The sequence below is a fragment of the Corythoichthys intestinalis genome, chromosome 13 (assembly GCF_030265065.1).
Source record: "Corythoichthys intestinalis isolate RoL2023-P3 chromosome 13, ASM3026506v1, whole genome shotgun sequence".
NCBI classification, from domain to species: Eukaryota; Metazoa; Chordata; class Actinopteri; order Syngnathiformes; family Syngnathidae; genus Corythoichthys; species Corythoichthys intestinalis.
Genome location: NC_080407.1, coordinates 51856506 through 51881090, shown reverse-complemented (window position 1 = coordinate 51881090; position 24585 = coordinate 51856506). Strand labels below are relative to the sequence as shown.

Below are 24585 nucleotides of genomic sequence, written 5' to 3'. Positions count from 1 at the left end.
TGGTTAGAATTGCGATTAATTAATTTTTAAGCTGTAATTAACTTGATTAAAAATTTTAAACATTTGACAGCCCTAGTTAAAATTGAGAATCAAAATGAGATCTTTGGAAACATTCGTTTTTTTCTTTGGGGGAAAAATAGTTACTTAGTAATAAGACAGTAAATAACATGTTTCTCAAATGTATTATTTACGGAAATAATGGATGAGTCAACTATAGAAATAATCATTTGTGGCAGCCCTAGCATCAACTACTATAATTCAATAATTCAAATAATTCCAATTTAGCATGGATACATATTTGGAACTGGAATTTACCAGGTTCTTTAAATGCAACACAAGTAACCGTAGCGGGAGGGAGAGACAGAACAAGAGAAAGGGAACGAGAGAGACTAGCTTCTTCAGTTCTTAATCCTTCTGTCCCTTCTTCCCTCTCCGCGGGACTGACGTGGACTGTCGGAACCCCCGCCAAAGCACGAGGAGGAATCCCATCACGACCACCGATCTCCGTCGGAAACCAACGGGTACGTAGGCACGTTGACGTGTTTGTTTTATGTGACGATCAGCTGAGGGCGCTCGTGAAAGCAAATGGCAGCCCAGCGACGGCCTGTCATCTGAACCCCGACGCTAGTGTCGCATTCACGTCTTGATTTTCGCATGATGTGTGACTGATTTGCCTTTTTTGGGAACGGAATCCCCCCCGTGTGCCCGCCAGCGCGTACAAAAACAAAGGCGGCGTATGCACTTGTTAAGCCAGACGCAGAAGGAAAGCTCATTGGACGCCCATGTTCTCCGCCCATGTTCTCCTTCAAAGGCGTTTACGGCCTATTGATCATGTGACTTCAGCATCCTTTTCGGATGTGGGGAAAATGGCTGATCATCACACACCTGACTCATTCTTAAACTCATTAGTTTCCAGCTGTTTTCTAGGAGAACCATGTTGTTGACATCTGTCAAGGCCTGCAGAATATTTTGTCCATACATTGAAATCAAATTATGGACTCCTCTTCCACTGGGAAATTTCTAGCTTTTTCAATTTTTAGTAATCAGGAGTGAAATTTAGAGGCATGTTTTTACAAAATAAATATTTTTGTGGGCGTGATAACTGGCTCTCAAAGGGAAGCGACGCTCCAACTTGAAAGTTGAAGCGATCCCGGAAAGCGTGGGAGACGTGTAGCGCTCTTCATCTTACATAATGCTATCAAACGTGAACGTGTTTTGTAACTCCATCCACGGTTAGACCTTGTCACCGAGCAAGACGACTTTCCGAGTCTTTGTTGCACTGCCTCGGTCTTCTTTTGTCTCTGTTCTTTTGTCCACCAGATGTGACTGTGGCTTGATTAGAAAACGGGTAGCAATCCATCACCCTGCCACGCTGTTGCCATTTACGCATGCTCATAAGTAAAGGCCACACCCCCTTTTTTTTTGAGGGGTGGGGGAAAGCGTCACCTCTTGGTGCCCTTCATCCTTCCTCCCTCCTACTGGAGCAGATGGCATTTCTGGAATCATCCTGGTAACGGGATGTCTATGAAGGAAGATCTTGCGCTTGTTGTTCTCCATCCTAGCTAATGAGAGGTGACCTAAAGCATCGATTTGTATACTATCCACGGTCACGTTCGGAAACGGTCTTGAGGATGTAGTAGCAACTAATTGTGTGTTCCTCCTCTCCAGTGGTGGCGAGTGGGCATGGTTTTGGAGGGTAGCTCGGAGGCGCTGTGTCCCCCCCCATCTCTGGAGCTGCGCCCATCCTGCAACAAGAGCCAGCCCTCGCCTCTCCTAGGCTCCAGTTCTCGTCTGGACGGAGTCTTTCCTGAAGACCGCGAGCCCGTCACCTATGGCGAACTCATCGTCTTGGGGTGAGATGGAGAAATGACGCTCAAGCTCTTGAAGGATTTACATATGTGACGTTTATCGTATCCGTTTACCGTAAACCAGTGGTTCTTAACCTTGCTAACGGTACCGAACCTCACAAGGTTCATATGTGGATTCACCGAACCCTATCGAATTAGAAAATAAAGCATCCATCTATCATCTACCGCTTAAAATTAGAACTACTAAGGGTGGATCAGTTTCTTCAAATAACTTTTGTAACCAGAGAAGGATCATCTGACCCTAATCAGCATATCTTTTAAGCACTATGGTCCTCATTCGTCATTCCCATTCACACTCGCAAAACCACGGGGTTGGATTGCTCCAATTAGCATCTTGAGTGTTTGCAGGGCAGGGTTGCCTTGGTTTAGTTGGACAGTGGACTGCTCAGGCAGGCAGTTGGGCGGACAACCTTTTTACATATTCGAAAAGCTGCAGTTTGCCTACAGTACGTATATACTGAAGCTTGTTTGCTGTGACAAAACAGCTGTTTGAGCTGGTGTGTAAAGTTCTTTGGTCATTGTGTGCTTCAATATAATAAACTGTGAACCTTGACAACTGAATTTTGATCAAGACAAAGTAAAGGTGCTTAATGGGATTTGTCCCAGATGTTCTAACACTCAATGTTCTACAGTTCTGGATGCTAGTTGTAGTTTCATGCCACTCTCATCATTTTTACACTAACCCAGGAGTTAAAAAGACTCGATTTGCAAATATTCAAGATGCTAATTGCAGCTATTCGGAGTGAAACCGCCCCTTCACACCTAGGGTGCTTGATTGCTTGTTTGGGGGGGTCTATTGTTTGACAAAGTCAAGTAGTCAGTTTGGTATCATGTCATTTGACGCCTTCCTGGTATTTCTTTATAGCCAAAAAACCCCCCGGTAGTTCCAGTGTTAATCCGGGGTCAGGGGCAGCAGCTTTTGCAGGAAAGCCTGGACTTCCCTCTCCCCAGCCACTTCAAACAGCTCCAGCGGCTTGATCCTAAGGCGTTCCCAGGCCAGCTTAGAGACATAGTCTCTCTGGCGTGTCCTGGGTCGTCCCCCGGGGCCTCCCACCGGTTGGACATGCTCAGAACACCTCTCCAGGGAGGCGTCCAGGAGGCATCCGAACCAGATCCCCGAGCCACCTCAACTGGCTCCTCTCAACACGGAGGAGTAGCGGCTCGGTTGGGCATCGAGCTTCGATGGGATCCGGGACTAACACTCCGGTTCACCCGGAACCATTCGAATTTTAAAAATTTAAATTCAAAGTTTCGATGCCCTGACCGTCGTTGACCACGTTGCCCATTGGTCTGTTGTATTCCCGCTTACCAAGTGTGAGTCAACCTTCCTCTGAGCAAAACCAGTTCCTCCTCCCATCAGATCGAAGACTAGCAGTTAAAAAACATGGATTAAGCCTGTAAATTGGGAGCAAGCCAGTCCAAAACCTGATCAAAAAAGTAGTGATGTACTGATACTATTTTTTGGCCCCGATACCGATACCTGGCTGTGCAGTTTCGGCCGATACCATTCCGATACCACACAGTTTGAAATATATATACTGTTTATATGAAGAGCTACATACATGGATGTGAAATCATGGCTTTGTCAGGCTGCTGCTTACCTTTGTGAAACAGGAAAAAGACTAATACAAAGTGAATCCAGTACAACTTTTTCTTGCAAACCTGTTATGGGTGAGAAATAATAATAATTTAATAATAATTGATCACAGCATCCTGTCTATCAGCATCCCTCTCTGTGCACCAGCAGCAACATAACTCTCGCTTTTATAGCTACGCACAAATGCAAGCAGAGCACGAGTGAGTCTCTCGCTCCCTCTCTGATATACACAATTTAGCCACTTAGCTTAGCTTACTTCTACAGCAGTCACTTCTTCCAGTAAAGTTGACAAAGTGAACTGACCAGGGTTTGTTGCTGCGGTTCATGCCCCTTCTTCTGGATAGCAGTCCTGCTGTTGCAGCCTCAAACTCTGTGTTCGTTCACGTTTTGTCTTCAGATGTTTTATCAGGTTCGAGGTATTGAAACTGGCCGATTTAACTCCACCTCTCGAAACTTTCAGGCTGTAAATCTTGCATGCAGCCATTGTACTGGACGGAGTTTCTATGCCAGGGGTTCCCAAACTATTCCACATCGGGCCGCTGTGGGTGCTGGATTTCTTTCCAACAAAACAGGACGACACATGTGTACCAATCTGGTTTTTTACAAGTGTAATCAGTTGATTGTAGTCAGGTGCTGCTTGTTTTAGCAGAAACCTCATTGGTTAAACGGTCTATGCTCAATCGGTAGGAACAAAAACCAGGACCCACAGGGGTCCTTGAGGACCGGTTTGGGTACCACGGTTCTCTGCTGAAATATTTCCAGACCGCCGACAATTTTCTTCTCGTTTGTTTTTCCTCAATATGAAAAAGCTGCCCCGGCATTGGTTAAGAGCGGCTATTAGCCCGCTTAAATTGGTCTGGAGCAGGCCAATAGCGATAGCTGCTTGGCATGCAAAGTGATCACGTGTCATCACACAACAGAGTGTAGTGAGTGTCAGGAGAAAGATGGCTGCGTTCAAGTGATACCAGTAAATGGAATCGGCGCCCTATTTGTTGGTACTCGCCGATACCATCATTTTAGTGCCGTATGGACCCGCCGCCAATACTGGTATCGGTGCAACATTACTAAGAAGCCACTTTGCCTGGATTTAATCAGCGTACGAAAACAGGTTTGCCAAACCCAGGTTAAGAACCACTGCTGTAAACCCTCCGTTGTGGTCATTTTGCATTTGTGTTGCGGCTATTTGCGCTTGTTTTTTTGCAAATTGCCTGACACATCCATGAATGCACACAGTATAGATTTCTTGGCATTCTTTCCAGGCACAATGGCTCACTTGCCAGCGGGGACAAAGGTCGCAGGAGAAGCCGTCTGGCCCTTTATAAGAGACCCAAAGCCAACGGGGTCAAACCTGACGTCATCCACAACATCTCAACGCCTCTGGTGTCGAAGGTGATCATCCCAACATGTTGCGTAACAAAAATCCTTGAATGCTAATCTGGACAATGTTTTGTTTCTTTGCAGGCACTTAGCAACAAAAGCCAGCACAGCATCTCGTACACACTTTCTCGCAGCCACTCCGTTATTGTGGAGTACACGCATGACACCAACACAGACATGTTTCAGGTAAGCGGAACGTGTGTCGAGGGACTTCCCGACAGTTGGGTAACTTGCGTCTTCCGTCAGATCGGGCGCTCCACAGAGAGCATGATTGACTTTGTGGTGACGGACACTTCCGGCGGGGGCGGTGGATGCGCCGCCGGAGAGGGGGGCGGAGGTCAGTCGGCGCAGAGCACCATCTCTCGCTACGCCTGCCGCATCATGTGTGAGCGCAACGCCCCCTACACGGCTCGCATTTACGCCGCGGGTTTCGACTCTTCGAAAAACATCTTCCTAGGGGTGAGTCAGGCTTTGTCGTGTGGCGTGAAGGTGACATTTGCCGAAAACGTGACACGCTAGGTGCTGCCGCTCGCGCGGGACTAAAAATAGCTTTCTCAAGTCAGCATGACTTCACTCCATGCAACATTCAACAGAACCCACTCGCACGCATATGAGTTTTAATTCCCAACCGTGACATCATGAATGCTTTGCGTTTTTTTTTGTCTTCATCCTCCATTTTCTCGGAAATGAGGTTTATTCTTAGGCGTGGGTGAACCTCTTTGCATGAGTCAGATCTAAATATAGCCTCCGCCACCTGGCATCCACCTCCAACATCCTCCCTCTGGGCCTGCTCCTCGACATCCGCTATTCTTTTCTCCGGCAGGAACGGGCAGCCAAGTGGAGGACTTCGGACGGCCTGATGGATGGCCTGACCACCAACGGGGTGCTGGTCATGCACCCGGCGGGGGAGTTTGTTTCCGAGCCGGCTCCGGGTGTCTGGAGGGAAATCTCCGTCTGCGGCAACGTCTTCGCCCTGAGGGAGACCCGCTCGGCCCAACAGAGGGGCAAGTTGGTACGGACCAAAGAGGATTCCGAAGTCTTTATTGTGTGACCAAAGGATTTCGATCTGTCTTGTTGATGTTCCCTGGCACAGGTTGACAACGAGTCCAACACCCTGCAGGACGGCTCCCTGATCGACCTTTGCGGTGCCACGCTTCTGTGGCGGACTCCCGCCGGCCTACGCCACACGCCTACTCTGAAGCAGCTAGAGTCCCTTCGCCAGGAGCTGAACGCCGCCCGACCCCAGTGCCCCGTGGGTTTCAACACTCTGGCCTTCCCCAGCCTGGCGCAGCGCGAGATTGTGGACAAGAAGCAGCCGTGGGTGTACGTCAACTGCGGCCACGTGCACGGCTACCACAACTGGGGGTACCGCAAGGAAAAGAGCCCCGCTGGGCCGGGAGGCACTGTGCCGGCCGCCACCGGGGAGCGGGAGTGCCCCATGTGCCGGCGGGTGGGCCCCTACGTGCCGCTGTGGCTGGGCTGCGAGGGCGGCTTGTATCTGGACGCGGGGGCGCCCACTCACGCCTTCTGCCCGTGCGGTCACGTTTGCTCCCAAAAGACGGCGGTGGGATGGAGTCAGATCCCGCTACCGCACGGGACACACGCCTTTCACGCCGCCTGCCCCTTCTGCGGGACCTGGTTGACGGGCGAGCAAGGCCACATTAAACTCATCTTCCAGGGCCCCGTCGACTGAAGCCGACCAAAGTGGTGCCTTGAGATACGACTAACTCGCTCGTTTCTCAAAAGACTTCCCATTGAAATCAATGGAAATGCAACCAATACGGTCCAGCCCTACCAAAAATGATCAACCTGCAAACGAGGAAAATGCAAGCACTAAACACGACTGTACGATCCCTCCGCGTTGTTCTTCGGTGCCCGTTGGCGTTCGGCAAACCAACTTAACGGCACATGACTGCCACCTATTGATCCTGTCCTTCCACTGCACGGGAACCAATGTGCATCGATGGCGCCCGGATAGTCTTGGATCTAAAACGACGAAGAGATTATCTCGATGAACCCACAACTCATGGCACCACTGTATCACTATGTTAGCTAAACGGGAAGTGCGTTCCGCCAGACCGAAGCCCCACGTGGTACTTCATGTGTGCTGTATATGCAGAATTTGTAAATAAATTGTGTTGACACAGGCGTGATTTGTTTGTCAGCGACTTTACTATTACGAGTGGTACCCACCCCCCCACCCCCGCATGCTAAAAATAGCTCAAGGTCAGTAGCTGCCAGTCATTGGGACAAGACTTAAAATATTAGCACTCATCTTAACCTTTGGGATTTGCTCCACTGCTGTTCATATTTGGTAGGTGAGACAGAACGGACTTTGACCTTAGCGGTTGCGTCCGAGTCGGTGGGGGGGGGGGGGGGGTGTTACGGTGTCAGTCCCTCCGTAAAAGGACACACCAGTGGAACCCGTGGAAATGACTGCTAATTTTAGGGTAAATTCAACAAAGCGTGGTTAAGTATTAAGTAAACAATCCTTTCGCCTTTGTTTCAAACTAGTAGAAGTGTGTTCAAGGCTTTTGAAAACAATTTAGGTGGGCACAATGGCACTAGAGACCCATGCTAAATCGTCCAAGCAAATAACCTCCATTAGAGGAAAGAAACAAACTCCCTCCATTGCTGGCGTTTTTCAATCTGCCTGTATAAGACAGCCAGCTTCTCATGAGCCTGAAGACACAGAAGCTAAAGCTAGCCAGCAAGCTGCTCATGTTAGTGACATAAGCTAACACTAGCTACCGTGGTATGAAAAAGTATCAACCTTTTGGAATTTCTCACATTTCGGCATAAAATCACCATCAAATGTGATCTGATCTTTGTCAAAATCTCACAGATGAAAATTCAGTGTCTGCTTTCACTAAAACCACCCAAACATTGATAGGTTTTCATATTTTAATGAACATAGCATGCAAACAAAGATAGAAGGGGGGGAAATTAGTAAGTGAACCCTCTCCCTCACAGCAATTGAAACCAATTTTTACAAAACATTTTAAGTCAGGTGTGTGCCCAATCACTGATGAGTAGTTTAAAGCTGCCCTGCCCACTATAAAACACACACCTGGTAAGAACTGTCTTGATGAGAAGCATTGTCTGATGTGCATCATGATCCGGTCAAAAGAGCTGTCTGAAGACCTGCGATCAAGGATTGTTGATTGGTATAAAGCTGAGAAAGGATACAAAACCATCTCTAAAGGTCTGGATGTTCATTACTCAACAGTCAGAGGAGCTGTGTACAAATGGAGAGAGTTTAGCACTGTTGGTTCTGTCCCAATGAGTAGCCGTCCACCAAAGATGACGCCAAGAGTTCAGCGCAGAATCCTCAGAGAGTTAAAAAAAAAAAAAACCTAGAGTGTCTGCTTAAGACTTAATATAATTCACTGGCACAGTCCAATATTTCTGTGCACACATCAACTGTATGCAAAACAATGGCCGAGAATTGTGTTCATTGGAGGGCTCCACGGAGGAAGCCACTGCTGTCTAAAAAAACATTGCTGCTCGTTTCATGTTCGCAAAAAGGCACTTGGACATTCCACAGAAGTTTTGGCAAAATATTTTGTGGACCAATGAAACCGAAGATGGTTTGGGAGTAACACACAACATCATGTGTGAAGGAAAAATGGAACAGCTCACCAACATCAACACCTCATCACCACGATTGAGGGAGCATGATGATTTGGGGCTGCTTTGCTGCCTCAGGGGCTGGACAACTTGCAACCATTGATGGAAGAAAGAATTCAAAAGTCTAACAGGATGTTTTGCTGGAAAACCTGAGGCTGTGTCAGACAGTTGAAGCTTAAAAGAAGATGGATGCTGGCACAAGACAATCATCCACAACACACAAGTTTCAGAAGAACAAAATACACGTTATGGAGTGGCCAAGTCAAAGTCCAGACTTGAACCCCATTGAGATGCTGTGGCATGACCTAAAGACAGCGATTGATGGCAGACATCCCAGTAATATGACTGAACTACAGCAGTTTTGTAGATAAGAACGGGTGAAGATTAGTCCTGATGGATGTGATAGACTGATCTGCAGGAAGAGTGGTGCCATGTTGGAACTTTCAGTGACCAGTATGAGAGAGTGTGAGAGCTACACTACAAATTTGAACACACCTGCTCCCTATGCACACTTGGACCTAGTAACACTAACGAGTCACATGACATTTTGGAGGGAAAATGACAAGCAGTACTCAATTTGGACATTTAGGGATGTAGTTTCTAAGGGGTGTACTCACTTTTGTTGCCAGGGGTTTGGAGATAAATGGCTATATTTTGAGTTATTTTGAGGGGAAAATAAATTAACTATATTAAATAACATGCACACAGACTACTTTCATTGTGTCAAAGTGTCATTTTGTCAGTGTTGTCCCATGAAAAGATATACTTAAATATCTGCAGAAATGCGAGGGGTGTACTCACTTTTGTGATACACTGTAGTAATTGGGTTTTTAAAAAATGGTCTTAAATTTAACTTGAGGAAACCTGTAGGAACCCTGTCATTTACAGCCAAAAGTGGGACTGAAGTTAGCCCGCCAATCCAAATGAAAAGCACGAAATAAACCATCTCGACTACTTATACCGTTGCAACATTTTCCTCATTTTATATAGATATTTATAATATGTACAGACAAACATCATGTCAAAAATCAGCAGGAAACAGCACCAAGTGACGAGCAAAACCAAAAAGACAAATGCCTCAATCGTGTGTGTGAGTACTTAGCTTAGCTAAACATCCAAAAATCATCTGAAATCTGCTGTAGTGAGTTGGCGAACGTGACCGAAAAATAGACAAGTGCTTCTCTGGGAAGCTGAGGAGTTTGGTAACACAAAGGAGGCAAGTCGGGAAATCATATTTAGTCCGGGAACCCGAGACCAATCAGTCCCTGAACGTCCTCGTGCTCCAATCGCATCGGCGCCTGAAAGTCAAGCTTCGGACCAGCACTGTGCATCACCGCCAATAGCAAGAAAAACAAGACTTGCGCTGTATTTACTACTTTAAGCAAACCCAACAATGATAGCATACAGCAAGCTAAAACAAAAAAAAAAAAAAAAAAAAAAAAACACTACTCGACAAGTTTAAATAGCAGCTTCAGTTAGACGCTGCGACATCTTCCCGCACAATAGCATTAGCGAACCCTAAAAAACAAAAGTGAAATCAAAAGACTTCAAAAAAAGACTGGCTCGCATCTCATTTTTCCGGAGCCAGTATAGAAACTTGCCGTGTTTTTAAGCCACCATCTGGTTTTAGTCAAAAACGACGCGAGAATTTCTTTCCCGCCTTGTGCAGTCACAAGGCACGGTAGCGCAAAAGTTGCTAGCGCCCGCTTCGCAAAACGTACGTTTGGACTGACTGGATGGCGATGGGACGGAAATGAGCGTTAGCAAAAAGAAGCGACGGGTAAAGAAGGCGCGCCCCGGAAAGAAGAGCGGTACCGTTGACGTGTGGAAAGTTCTAGCGTAATCGTAATCTCCTGTGCGTAGGGAATCTGGACCGAGAGGTCGATGGAGAGATGACGTGACATTCAAGGAGGGAGGCAAAACCACAGGACAGAATTCTAGGAAAGAGGGGACCGAGACGCTTAGCCTGGCGCTCGTTCAACAGCAACCGCCCCCCGACTGCCTGACGGGGGTGCTCTCAATTTTCAAATTGGGTTTGTCGCCACCCGCGGTGGCTCCGGGGCCCATACGCTTCTTGATCTCTGCCGCCATGGTCATGAAGGCCTGTTCTACGTTTGTGGCATTCTTTGCGCTCGTCTCCAGGAAGGGGATGGACAACGAGTCGGCAAACTCCTGCAGAAGAAAAACGACGTTAGCATTAGCATTTCATGTTTGAGCACTGCGCCTTTAGCCCAAACCTACCTTGGCTGTTGTATAGTCCACTACTTTCTTCGTGGTCAGGTCACACTTGTTGCCCACCAGAAGCTTGTTGACATTTTCGCTAGCGTAGCGGTCGATTTCCTGGAGCCACTGTTTGACGTTACTGTAGGACTCCTGTAACGTCAAGTTTACGTTCAACGGGCAGCACATGGGCGCCAACCCGAGTCTTGCCTGCTACTAGCTTACCTGATCTGTCACGTCGTAGACTACGATGATGCCGTGTGCGCCGCGATAGTAGCTCGAGGTGATGGTGCGAAACCTCTCCTGGCCTGCTGTGTCCCACTGAGAAAAGACAAAATTTTAACTTTGGTAAAGCGACAAGCAACTCTAGCGCGAGGACGTAAACATACGAGGAGAGCGGAGAACAGAGAAGTTTATTCAACAGGGCTGGCGCGAGACAGACTTTTGGTTGATCACGGTCATCACGATTATCGATGCATGGTACATTACGGATTAAAAAGTATCCAAACAAATTTATGTCCGTTATTCATTTAAAATGTCCTTATGATTCAACAGGAAGGATGGAAACATGCCCATACAAAAAAAAAGTCTGGCAGCCTCCAACATCGCCACACTCACACTCATTACAGCGCATGCACTTTCTTCTCTCCCTGCCCGGCCACGCGCACACACGCCTGTCGGCTCCCAGGCAGCACTTGCAACTAGTGCTGCAACGATTAATTGATTAACTCGATTATTCGATTATTCGAAAAAAATATTCGAATTAAATTTTGTTGCTTCGAGTATTCGTTTAATAAAAGTGGCTGTGTAATGGTTTATTTTGAAAGTGTTGGCATTTAGTTTTATTGATTAGGGTGGATACACTGCCCTGTGGTCTGCCTCTGTTCACATGGCTGAATCCAACTGCTCCCTGTTAAGACTAACGTAAGCCAACTTTTTGTTTGAGCTGTTTTTTCATGCATTCAGTATTTAGTTTATAGGTATATTTAGCCATTTTTGTGGGAATATGTGCCTGAACCATTTGATTAGACCATTGTAAAAAAAAAACTTTAGCATTTTATAGCATTTAAGCTAGCTGACTTTTTCTATGTAATTTAGCCAATTGTTCTTTTGTTTTACATAGATCCTCATTTTCAAAATAAACTTATACCGTTTGAGGCTCAGCTGAGGTATTTTAATCTTTAATGTTCCTTATCCGATTACTCGATTATTCGAACTAACTAGTCCATCGATTAATTGACTACTAAAATATTCGATAGCTGCAGCCCGACATGCAACAACAGATTTCTGTACTATTTCGCATGTTTGTAGTGTTACTGTTGTACTTAATCATGTTTTTACAAGTCCTGCATATGAAATACACGTTAGCAAATTAGCTAATTAGCTTAGTGCTCGGCGCTAACTATTAACATATCAAACAACAATAAAGGCTAAACAGTACAAGAGGGTTCGTGTAATCACCTCTTATAGACGCACACGGGTCTGAGCAACACGCTCAGGACATGTTTCAATTGAAATGCCTTAAAACTAGAGCTGGACATCTGAAAGACAAAGTGCAACGAACGATCTCTCTTCCCCTCTTGCTCTAAAAAACAACTTCCGCACAAAAGCACAACTCGGCGGTGCCTGCCCGTCTCATACACAAATTTATTTTCCAGTCATTTAAAAAGGAGTAAATCTCAACATCCATCATAACGTTTTGCGTGCGTCCGTTAACGATGTCCGGGCGGCAGACATGTCTTAAATTTCGTTCCTCTACGAGCGGCTGTCAGAAAGTTATGAGTGAAAATCATCGTTTTTTTAACCTTTATGAATCGTAATCAAATCGTCACGTGTCGAATCGCGATGCATGTAATAATCGATTTTTTGGAACTCCTCTAGATCTAAGTAGAATTCAGGGATTTAAGCATTTATTCTAGGGCTGTCAAAATTATCGCGTTAACGGGCGGTAATTAATTTTTTAAATGAATCACGTTAAAATATTTGACGCATTTAACGCACATGCCCCGCTCAAACAGATTAAAATGACAGCAGTGTCAAGTCCATTTTGTATTTGTGTTTTTTTGGTGTTTTGTCGCCCTCTGCTGGCGCTTGGGTGCGACTGATTTTATGGCTTTCAGGACCATGAGCATTGTGTAATTATTGACATTAACAATGGCGAGCTACTAGTTTATGTTTGAAAATTTTACACATTTTATTAAAACGAAAACATTAAATGGGGTTTTGATATAAAATTTCTATAACTTGTACTAACATTTATCTTTTAAGAACTACAACTCTTTCTGTCCATCAATCACTTTAACAGAATGTTAATAATGTTAATGCCATCTTGTTGATTTATTGTTATAAAAAACAAATGCAGTACTTACGTACAGTATGTTGAATGTATATCCTTCTTATCTTTTCATTCCAACAATAATTTACAGAAAAATATGGCGTATTTTATAGATGTTTGAATTGCGATTAATTACGATTAATTTTTAAGCTGTGATTGACTCGATTAAAAATTTTAATCGTTTGACAGCCCTAATTTATTCACAAGAATTTTCACCGGAATAGCTCTGTTTTCATAAGGCGGCCACTACAAATGCTAACTGACTAGCGTCATTGTTCGCTATATTTATGTGAATGCTAACTGCACGTTTTTTTTACTTTTAACCAAGATTAGATTGTTTTACATCCATATCGATGAAGAATTCAGGGATTTATGCCTTTATTCGCAAGACTTTTCACCGGAAAAGCTCTGTTTTCATAAGGCGGCCGCTACATTTGCTAACTGACGAGCATTACAGAACAACTATGAACAAATGCCGTTTTCATGTCGCATTTGGTGGGTGGCATCTTAATCAGGTGCGCCTTGTAGCCAAAATTACAGTACTCACAATCTGCAGTTTGATGGTCTTGCCGTCCAGTTCAATAGTTCGGATTTTAAAGTCCACTCCGATGGTGCTGATGTAACTTTCAGTGTAGGTATCGTCCTGTAAATATACCACGAGAGGAAAACCTTAGCTTGGCTATCTTTCCACCTAAAAATGCGGTACTCACGGCAAAGCGGAGCAACAGGCAGGACTTGCCCACTCCCGAGTCCCCGATCAGCAGCAGCTTGAACAGATAATCGCTGGAAGAAGCAGAAACACGTCAGTCAACCACCGCGTTAATAATTAGCGTGGCGGTGAAGAAACTAGAGAAGCTTGCGTTTACACGCTTGTAAAGGGATTCCGTAGCAAGTGTCCGATTTCAGGAACGTATGCCATCTGTCTCCTAACTCGGCGTTAACCCTTTGAGTGACAACGACGGTGATGGACGTCCAATCGTCAGGTTCCTTAAAACCCTTCCACTTTAAATGGATTGGACGTCTAGCACAGTCAATGGCAGCCAATGAGTTTAATAACCATAAACAACACATCTATGCCGACGACGTACAGTGACATGCGGAACTTCCTGATTTAAACACCAGATGATGCAACTGAGATTTTTTAGTTGCTGTATAACGCGTTTTGCTTGTACAACCCCTAGCCAGTGCCTTTGGCTGACATGCAGCCTCACTGGAACAGCACCAAACAAAGGTTCCAGCATCATCACCTTGTCCAATGCAGATTCTTCACTCTTGACAAGGTGATGATGCTGGAACTTTTGTTTGGTGCTGTTCCAGTGAGATTTACAAAGATGACTGCCTGAAGAAACAGCCCTGGAACAGCACCAAACAAAAATGCCAGCATCATCGCCTTGTCAAGAGTCAAGAATGTGCATTGGACAAGGTGATGATGCTGGAACCTTTGTTTGGTGCTGTTCCAGTGAGATTTACAAAGATGACTGCCTGAAGAAAACATCAAGGACTGAGGGAATGGTGATGATGCTGGAACCTTTGTTTGGTGCTGTTCCAGTGAGATTTACAAAGACGACTGCCTGAAGAAAACATCAAAATTCCCTCAGTCCTTGATGTTTTCTTCAGGGACATCAAAATTCCCTCAGTCCTTGATGTTTTCTTCAGGCAGTCGTCTTTGTAAATCTCACTGGAACAGCACCAAACAAAAGTTCCAACATCATCGCCTTGTCAAGAGTCAAGAATCTGTATTGGACAAGGTGTCCAGCGTCAAGAATCTGCATTACACAAGGTGAAGATGCTGGAACTTTTGTTTGGTGCTGTTCCAGTGAGATTTACAAAGATGAACGCCTGAAGAAAACATCAAGGACTGAGGGAATTTTGATGTTTTCTTCAGGGATTTAAGCATTTATTCTAGGGCTAACTGAAAACATCAAGGACTGAGGGAATTTTGATGTTTTCTTCAGGCGGTCATCTTTGTAAATCTCACTGGAACAGCACCAAACAAAAGTTCCAGCATCATTGCCTTGTCAAGAGTCAAGAATCTGCATTGGACAAATGGTAAATGGTGTTATACTAATATAGCGCTTTTCCACCTGGTGATGATGCTGGAACCTTTGTTTGGTGCTGTTCCAGTGAGATTTACAAAGATGACCGCCTGAAGAAAACATCAAAGACTGAGGGAATTTTGATGTTTTCTTCAGGGATTCATCTTTGTAAATCTCAAGGACTGAGGGAATTTTAATGTTTTCTTCAGGCAGCCATCTTTGTAAATCGCACTGGAACAGCACCAAACCAAAGTTCCAGCATCATCGTCTTGTCAAGAGTCAAGAATCTGCATTGGACAAGGTGATGATGCTGGAAACTTTGTTTGGTGCTGTTCCAGTGAGATTTACAAAGATGACTGCCTGAAGAAAACGTCAAAATTCTCTCAGTCCTTGATGATATGGGGCTGCATGTCTGGCAAAGGCACTGGGTAGATGACTGGTTAAATCTTCAATAAATGCAGACGTTTACATTTAAAATTTTAGACAGCTTTCTTATCCCTTCAAGAGGTGGTGCGACTAAATACTAGAGATGTGTTTTGTTATTTGTTTCTCATGATTCCATATTTTTTCCTCAGAATGGAGGGATTCCATATATATTTCCCTGCACTTGCTCTCTAAAATTAACATTTACTGACCACCACAATGTTTTTTATTCATTTCTTTTAGTGTTTCTGAATGCTAACGAGTTGCACTTTTGAACCAATTTTTATCCGAGTTTGTTCTACATGATAAAATGTCTGAGTGCTTGTCCGAGACTGGTGATTCCATACTTTTTGCTAGGGGTTGTAAAACACATTTGTAGAAGGTCTGATCCATTTTTTTGGGACTGTTGTGGCACAAAGCCTCGCCAGGCAGTCAGCTGACACTTCCGGATGAAACGCCCTGTTCGCCACCGCCGACGTGAACATGATATGATAATGAACATCAACCTTAGCATGACATTAGCATGAACGGCGTTTCATGGTCAAAGAGCGAGGGTTTATAATGACAAAAGTAAGGCTCAAACTTACTATTCGGGATTCATGGTCTGTTTTCAGTCGCTGAGTCGACTCTTCCTTCCGACTACGGCAAAATGGCTCGTTGTTCCGGTTGCCGAGTCACTGGAAACGGACGTTTTGCTGCTCCCGTGACCGTCGAGTGCTCACTATTGGATCATATAATGTTCATTCCTCGTCGCCGGGCTGCGATTTAATGATATTTAACAAGGTTCGGCTCAAAGTGGACCGTGTTTGACTGGTTTTTCTGTCTTCCTGCGACCGTTGCTCAGCTCAGGCTCCGACCGACTGAGTGCGCATTTGCGGAATTGACGTAAATTGACGTGTCGCTATGGACAAAGCGAGACAAAAAGAGTTGTACTTCGCGTACATTTGACAAATATAAGCTGCTCTATTTTATATTATTCGTATACTTGACCATTTGTCGTTCACCGACATAACAGAAGCCCATTGTTAGAAAAAAACTGAAGTATCAAGGTTAGCATGCTAAAACAAGTTCAACTTCCGGATTCAACAAAATAAAAGAAATTTCTTCCGGTTTAGTTGGCGAGAGTAGTTTCATATTAAAAAAGCAGCCCGAATGACAACCTCCTGTTCAAGCTAAGATGTTTTACTCATACAAAGAAATATATATTTTGATAATATAACCAGAAAACATATACATCAACATTGGGAGACACGTTTTGGAGGAATCATTGTCATCAATCACCATTCCTTGTTTACGTGATCCCTCGTTTTTCGCGGTTAATTGGAACCAGAACCCGCCGCGATAAGTGAAAAACCGCGAAACAGCCCCCCCACCTCATTTTTTTGGTGTTTAATGTATTTATTCAGATTTAGCATTGGAAAGAGATACTTAGTATACAAAAAGTATACCAAAAAACATGCATAGTTTGAATATGTATGTATGGATATTAGAGATGTCCCGATTGATCGGCATCCCGGTCGATCGGGTCCGATCACGTCATTTTTAAAGTATCAGAATCGGCAAAAAATATTGGCCATGCCTTTTTTTATGATATATATATATTTTTATTAAATCGTTTTCTAATTGTATTTAACGTTACAAACATAATATGTTACACTCATCCAGAGTCTTTAGTTTAGGCTTAAGGTAGGGTTATCAAATTTATCCCGATAACGGCGGTAATTAATTTTTTTAAAAATGTATCACTTTAAAATATTTAACGCAATTAATGCATGCGCTGCACGACCCATCCACACATTGTCGCACTCAATCTGTAATGGCGCCGTGTTACCTATATAGAGAGATAAAAGGCAGCGTAAAAGGAGTAGAATGAATTTTGGCAGCCTTTGGAGCCTTTTTTTAATTGGCTAATTCCTTACAATCCCTCTCCCTATCATTAGAAACATCATGGGAAGCAATGTGGGGAAGCAAGGTCGCAATTGATCTTTTTCTTAACACCTTATGTTATTTCCCAACGCAGAGAAGATATATCAATTGGTAGCACTACTCACAGTCATGGTTCCACTTCCTATCATGCATTTGGGCATGGCTACAGTATCATTTACTGAAAGCTCAACAAATACACTAGATGGCAATATTTAGTCACAATATACAAAGTCACAAGTCTTTCTATCCGTGGATCCCTCTCACAGAAAGAATGTTAATAATGTAAATGCCATCTTGAGGATTTATTGTCATAATAAACAAATACAGTACTTATGTACTGTATGTTGAATGTATATTCGTCCGAGTTTTATTCATTTTTTTCTTAATGCACTGCCAAAATGTATATGATCAGGAAAAATTATCGGGAACGATTGGAGTTGAATCGGGAGCAAAAAAAAGCTATCCGATTGGGAAATATCGTGATCGGCAGATACTCAAACTAAAACGATCGGGATCGGATTGGGAGCAAAAAAACATGATCGGAACAACCCTAATGGATATATTATATAATATATATATATATTATAGGGCTGCAGCAATCAATAATTTTAGTAGTCGATTAATCGATTAACTAGTTAGTCCGAATAATCGAGTAATCGGATAAGGAACATGAAAAATTAAAATACCTGAGCGGAGCCTCAAACGGTATAAAAAAAAAGGATCTATGTACAAAAAAAGAACAATTGGCTAACTTACTTAGCAAAAGTCCGCTAGCTTAAATGCTAACGTTTCTCTTTTTTTTCTTTACAATGCTCTTAACAAATGGTTCAAACACATATTCCCACAAAAAACGGCTAAATATGTCTATAAACAAAATTACGAATGCATTAGAAAACATTAGCTCGAACAAAAACTTTGCTTATGTTGGTCATAACAGGGAGCAGTTGGATTCAGCCATGTGAAATGATTGACCAGAGGGCAGTGTATCCACCCTGATCAAACTAAATGCAAGCACTTTCAAAATAAACCATTACAACGCCACTTTAATTAAACAAATACTCGAAGCAATACAATTTGAATATTTTTTTTCTAATCGAATACTCGAGTTAATCGATTAATCGTTGCAGCACTAGTATGTTTTATGGATGCATTGTAATTTTATATTATGTTATTACAGTATTTACATAATATATATTATATACAGTGCCCTCCATAATTATTGGCACCCCTGGTTAATATGTGTTTTTTAGCTTCTAATTTTTTTTTTTTATTCAAATAATATGGGACCTTAATGGAAAAAAAGAGAAAAATCCAACCTTCAATACAAGTGCATTTATTCAGTGGGGAAAAAATCCCACATAAAGAAATAATAATTTGACATCAAATAATGTGTGTCACAATTATTAGCACCACTGGTGTTAATACTTTGTACAACCCCCTTTTGCCAACAAAACAAGGTCTGGAGACTGAGATGGCCATGGGAGGAGCTTGATTTTGTGTCTGGTGAACCATTTCTGTGTAGATTTGGCCATTTGTTTAGGGTCATTGTCTTGCTGAAAAACCCAGTGACGACCCATCTTCAGCTTTCGGGCAACAGATTTTGATTTAAAATGTCCAAGTATTTCAAAGCATCCATGATGCCATGCACCCTAACAAGGTTCCCAGGGTCTTTGGAAGCGAAACGGCCCCACAGCAACACTGACCCACCCCCATACTTCACAGTGGGTATGAGGTGCTTTTCAGCATGCGCATCTTTCGTGGCACGCCAGACCCACTTAAGAGTGTTTGTTGCCAAAAAGCTCAATCTTGGTCTGACCAAAAGCCTGGGACCGTACGCACTTTAACCCTTTCATGCAGAAATCGGTACACAAAATAAACCCACAACACAGACTCCATCTTTACAACACAACTTTTTTTTTTTTTATTGCAGCAACACATTTAGGGCTTTGCAAACTTGACAAATGTGCAAACGTAACATAAAATCAAACAGTTCAGTTTCCTAAAAGTCACACAGTTGGCTTTTTTTAGTGAGCAAAACCAGCTACAACCCAACTGGTCCGATCCTACTTTCATATTAATTCACCAAATCTTGTATGAATCCTGACTTGCATGCTTTATTCAGCTCCTATTAGCTTAAAAGAGGAAAACAACAGTTCCTATGTAAATTCTTAACCAATTGGTTGCCATTGACAGTTATAGAATGTATACATGTACGTATATAATGGATATAAAACATCCGTTCATTCGCTGCCAACCGCTTTCAACGGATTGGACATCTACTAGTAATAAAACTCATTACAGAGTTGTAATTTAGATTTCAAGAGCCGCAAAACAGATGCAAATTTTTGGTTTTCAAGACGAAACATGACAGCTGCAGCACACGCGCACACAAAATAAATAGTAAAACCTTCTATAAATTAAAGATGAAAACATTTCGTCAAAACAAACAAAAAAAACTATCCCCCCCGAGTAACAAACACCAGTTAAAAGGCACAGAAATCAAGCTGGTCTATGACAAACCACACAAAAATAAACTAATTTTGGTGATAAATTCTATCAGTGCATAACATTGAAAACACATCAGCGCAAATAGCTTAAAAATGACAATACGTACTCTACTTTTAGGAGTCAAGGCACATTTCCAACGTGGCTTTCAGCGACACCTAGAGACGGCAACCTTACCATACACGTAATGAAAACGTAACAAAATAGTAACACTGCTCCAAATAGGAACCTGTAAACTGGAGTTGCCGTGTGACTATAACTGACTTGAACAAGACTCGAAATACTAAACAAATCAGTTTTTTGGTAACGACGTGGCGGGGACACACCTCCTCTCCCGAATTGGTGACGGTCACTGCATGAGACATTTCTTCTGCTGCTTGGAGTACTTCCTCCGGCGCTGCTCCAGACCTCGTTCCAGGCGCTCGTCCTCCTCCAGAGCACTGTAGACGGAAACGAGGGCGTAGGTTTGCATAGGGACGGTAAGGACAGAACACTAGCAACTTTTCAGGATGCTCAAATTGTCCCCACCAACTTTTAAACCACATTATTTGCATGTTATAATGACTTCAGTTCACGAAATCGATTAGTCTTATTCATGTCCCGTCCACAGGAAAAAGTGTACAGTGAGGCAAATAAGTATTTAGTCAACCAGCAATTGTGCAAGTTCTCCTCCTTGAAAAGATAAGAGAGGCCTGTAATTGTCAACATGGGTATACCTCAACCATGAGAGACAGAATGCGGAAAAAAAAAAAAAAAAAATCACATTGTTTGATTTTTAAAGAATTTATTTTCAAATTAGAGTGGAGTTCTAACGAGGCTCCACTCGTTACCTGTATTAACTCATTATCGGTATAAAAGACACATGTCCACAACCTCAGTCAGTCACACTCCAAACTCCACTATGGCCAAGACCAAAGAGCTGTCGAAGGACACCAGAGACAAAATTGTAGACCTGCACCAGGCTGGGAAGACTGAATCTGCAATAGGTAAAACACTTGGTGTAAAGAAATCAACTGTGGGAGCAATTATTAGTAAAGATGTCATCCCGATCGATCGGGTCCGATCACGTCATTTTCAAATTATCGGAATCGGCAAAAAAATATCAGACATGCCTTTTTTTAATATACTGGACTGTCTCAGAAAATTAGAATACACAATATTCTAATTTTCTGAGACAGTCCTGTACATTAATCCACCATTTAAAGCAGGGGTGTCCAAACTTTTTGCAAAGGGGACCAGATTTGGCGTGGTAAAAATGTGGGGGGCCAACCTTGGCTGACGTCCTTTACATAGAAAATATACAGGACTGTCTCAGAAAATTAGAATATTGTGTATTCTAATTTTCTGAGACAGTCCAGTATATATATATATATATATATATATATATATATATATATATATTTATTTATTTTTTTATTAAATCGTTTTCTAATTGTATTTTACGTTACGGACAAAATTCATACATTCATCCAGAGTCTTTAGTTTTGGCTTAAAGTAGGGCTATCAAATTTATCGCGTAAACGGTGGTAATTAATTTTTTAAAAATTAATCATGTTGAAATATTTAATGCAATTAACGCATGTGCTGCACGACCCCCTTACGCATTGTCGCGTTCAATCTATAACGGCGCCGTCTTTCCTATATACTGAGCTAACAGGGCAGTCTTTGGAGCCTCTTTTTAATTGGCTAAAGCCTTAAAATCCCTCTCTCAACAATTAAAAATATCGTAGGAAGCAATGTGGGGAAGAGTGGTAGTGGTTGATCTTTTCCTTAATACCCTAAGTTACTTCCCAACGCAGAGAACATATATCAATTGGTGCCACTACGCACAGTCATGGTTGCACTTCCCATCATGCATTTGGGCAGAAAAGTTAAATGGCTACAGTATCATTTACTGAAAGCTCAACAAATACACTAGATGACAATATTTAGTCACAATATACAAAGTCACATTTATCCTTTAATAATTACAAGTCTTTCTATCCGTGGATCCCTCTCACAGAAAGAATGTCCATCATGTAAATGCCATCTTGAGGATTTATTGTCATAATAAACAAATACAGTACTTATGTACTGTATGTTGAATGTATTTTCTTAATGCATTGGCAAAATGTATATGATCGGGAAAAATTATCGGGAATGTTTGGAATTGAATCGGGAGCAAAAAAAAAACAAACAAAAAAAAGCAATCGGATTGGGAAATATCGGGATCGGCAGATACTCAAACTAAAACGATCGGGATCGGATCGGGAGCAAAAAGACATGATTGGAACAACCCTAATTATTAGAAAATGGAAGACATACAAGACCACTGATAATCTCTCTCGATCTGGGGCTCCATGCAAGAGCTCATCCCGTGGCGTCAAAATGATAAGAAAGGTGAGCAGAAATCCCAGAACCACACAGGGGGACCTAGTGAATGACCTACAGAGAGCTGGGACCACAGTAACAAAGGCTACTATCCGCCAGGGACCCAAATCCTGCACTGCAGAAGCCAGTACACGTCCAGGCCTGTCTGTGGTTTGCTAGAGAGCCTTTGGATGATCCAGAAGAGGACTGTGAGAATGTGTTATGGTCAGATGAAACCAAAATAGAACTTTTTGGTAGAAACACAGGTTCTCGTGTTTGGAGGAGAAAGAATACAGAATTGAATCCGAAGAACACCATAACCACTTTGAAGCATGGGGGTGGAAACCTCATGCTTTGGGGCTGATTTTTCTGCAAAGGGACCAGGACGACTTATACGTGTAAAGGAAAGAATGAATGGGGCCATGTATGGAGATATTTTGAGTGAAAATCTCCTTCCATCAGCAAGGGCATTGAAGATGAGACGCGGCTAGGTCTTTCAGCATGTCAATGATCCCAAACACACAGCCAGAGGAGTGGCTTCGTCAGAAGCATTTCAAGGTCCTGGAGTGACCTAGCCAGTCTCCAGATCTCAACCCCGTAGAAAATCTGTGGAGGGAGTTGAAAGTCCGTGTTGCCCAACGACAGCCCCAAAACATCACTGCTCTAGAGGAGATCCGCATGGAGGAATGGGCCAAAATATCAGCAACAGTGTATGAAAAGCTTGTGAAGAGTTACAGAAAACGTTTGGCCTCCGTTATTGCCAACAAAGGGAACATAAAGTATTGAGATGAACTTTTGGTATTGACCAAATACTTATTTTCCACCATGATTTGCAAATAAATTCTTTAAAAATCAAACAATGTGATTTTGTTTTTTTTCCACATTCTGTCTCTCATGATTGAGGTTTACCCTTGTTGACAATTACAGGCCTCTCTAATATTTTCCAATGGGAGAACTTGCACAATTAGTGGTTGACTAAATACTTATTTGCCCCACTGTACATGGAGGTTATGCTGTGATATCGTCCCTACCAACATTGAGACAAAACCTACGCCCTTGTCGTCGCAGCTTTAGTGATCTTACCCACGCTCCTTGGCGTCCATGTTGTGGACGAGCTCATCCCTTAGGTTGACTAGCGCCACTAGCTCCTGAAGCAGAAGCTGCTCCCTTTGCTTGTGCGCTAGCGTTTTCTGCCATTCTGAGGTTGACGAGATGGAAAACGACAAACTGTTAGCAGCTCAACAATAGATATAATATACAGTGGTATGAAAAAGTATCTGAACTTCTCACATTTCTGCATAAAATCACCATCAAATGCGAGCTGATCTTTGTCAAAATCACACAGATGAAAAAAACTGCTTTCACTAAAACCACCCCAACATTTATAGGTTTTCATATTTTACTGAGGATAGTATGGAAACAATGACAGAAGGCGGAAAAATAAGTTAGTGAACCATCACATTTAATATTTTGTGGCCCCCCCCTTTGGCAATAACTTCAACCAGACGCTTCCTGTAGCTGCAGATCAGTCTGGCATATCAATCTGGACCCATTCCTTTCTACAAAACTGCTGCAGTTCAGTCAGATTCCTGGGATTTCTGGCATGATTCGCTGTCTTTAGGTCATGCCACAACATCTCAATGGGGTTCAAGTCTGGACTTTGACTTGGCCACTCGAGAACGTGTATTTTGTTCTTCTGAAACCATTCTGTAGTTGATTTACTCCTGTGTTTTTGGATCATTGTTGCAGCATCCATCCTCTTTTTAGCTTCAACTGTCTGACAGACGGCCTCAGGTTTTCCAGCAAAACTTTTGAATTAATTCTTCCATTAATGATTGCAAGTTGTCCAGGTCCTGAGGTAGCATAACAGCCCCAAATCATGATGTTCCCTCCCCCATGCTTCACGGTGGTGTTGATGTTGGTGAGCTGTTCCATTTTTCCTCCACACATGACGTAGTGTGTTACTCCCAAACAATTCAACTTTGGTTTCATCAGTCCACAAAATATTTTGCCAAAACTTCTGTGGAGTGTCCAAGTGCCTTTTTGCAAACATTAAACGAGCAACAATTATTTTTAGGCAGCAGTGGCTTCCTCTGTGGAGTCTTCCCATGAACACCTTTCTTGGCCATAGTTTTACATTTCCTTGTAGTTGATGTGTGCACAGAGATATTGGACTGTGCCAGTGATTTCTGTAAGTCTTTAGCAGACACTCTAGGATTCTTTTTCACCTCTCTGAGTATTCTGCGCTGAAGTCTTGGAGTCATCATTGGTGGACGGCCACTTCTTGGGAGACAAGCAACAGTGCCAAACTCTCTCCAT

At 43.0% G+C, this 24585-nt stretch overlaps 3 protein-coding genes across 14 annotated transcripts in view; 1 reads left to right on the top strand and 2 right to left on the bottom strand.

The window, feature by feature from the left end:
* Window positions 1–342: 342 nt before the first annotated feature.
* peli3 (pellino E3 ubiquitin protein ligase family member 3) lies at window positions 343–6995 on the top strand. The gene is made up of 7 exons (XM_057855451.1): window positions 343–521; window positions 1669–1853; window positions 4725–4854; window positions 4927–5028; window positions 5089–5301; window positions 5666–5854; window positions 5936–6995. Exons 2-7 carry the CDS (start codon window positions 1684–1686, stop codon window positions 6533–6535), a joined length of 1404 nt encoding a protein of 467 aa, XP_057711434.1. The 5' UTR covers window positions 343–521; window positions 1669–1683; the 3' UTR covers window positions 6536–6995.
* Window positions 6996–10223: 3228 nt separating this feature from the next.
* rab1ba (zRAB1B, member RAS oncogene family a) lies at window positions 10224–16567 on the bottom strand. Its single transcript, XM_057855452.1, has 6 exons — window positions 16074–16567; window positions 13738–13810; window positions 13575–13670; window positions 10918–11013; window positions 10714–10845; window positions 10224–10644 (listed from the first exon to the last, which is right to left on the bottom strand). The coding sequence occupies exons 1-6, from the start codon at window positions 16085–16087 to the stop codon at window positions 10450–10452; spliced, it is 606 nt and encodes a 201-aa protein (XP_057711435.1). The 5' UTR covers window positions 16088–16567; the 3' UTR covers window positions 10224–10449.
* A 2162-nt stretch (window positions 16568–18729) lies between these two features.
* The window catches only part of LOC130928167 (uncharacterized), a 40941-nt gene continuing 35085 nt past the window's right edge, over window positions 18730–24585 (bottom strand). For all 12 annotated transcript variants that reach the window (XM_057854430.1, XM_057854431.1, XM_057854423.1 and 9 more), the window contains 2 exons: window positions 23350–23464; window positions 18730–20357 (listed from right to left, as the gene is read on the bottom strand). In XM_057854430.1, the coding sequence (XP_057710413.1) occupies window positions 20267–20357; window positions 23350–23464 (206 nt within the window). In that variant the 3' untranslated portion in view covers window positions 18730–20266. The remainder of the gene's footprint in view (window positions 20358–23349; window positions 23465–24585) is intronic.

What these genes read in the sequence shown, in the direction of transcription:
- rab1ba (XM_057855452.1), bottom strand. An exon ending in GCCTGTTGCTCCGCTTTGCC is followed by an intron (nt 13,671 to 13,737) that starts GTGAGTACCGCA and finishes GTATATTTACAG; the next exon opens with GACGATACCTACACTGAAAG. An exon ending in TCTACGACGTGACAGATCAG is followed by an intron (nt 10,846 to 10,917) that starts GTAAGCTAGTAG and finishes TTGACGTTACAG; the next exon opens with GAGTCCTACAGTAACGTCAA.
- peli3 (XM_057855451.1), top strand. Translation starts at nt 1,684, where the DNA reads ATGGTTTTGGAGGGTAGCTCGGAGGCGCTGTGTCCCCCCCCATCTCTG. An exon ending in CCAACACAGACATGTTTCAG is followed by an intron (nt 5,029 to 5,088) that starts GTAAGCGGAACG and finishes GTCTTCCGTCAG; the next exon opens with ATCGGGCGCTCCACAGAGAG. An exon ending in CCCAACAGAGGGGCAAGTTG is followed by an intron (nt 5,855 to 5,935) that starts GTACGGACCAAA and finishes TCCCTGGCACAG; the next exon opens with GTTGACAACGAGTCCAACAC.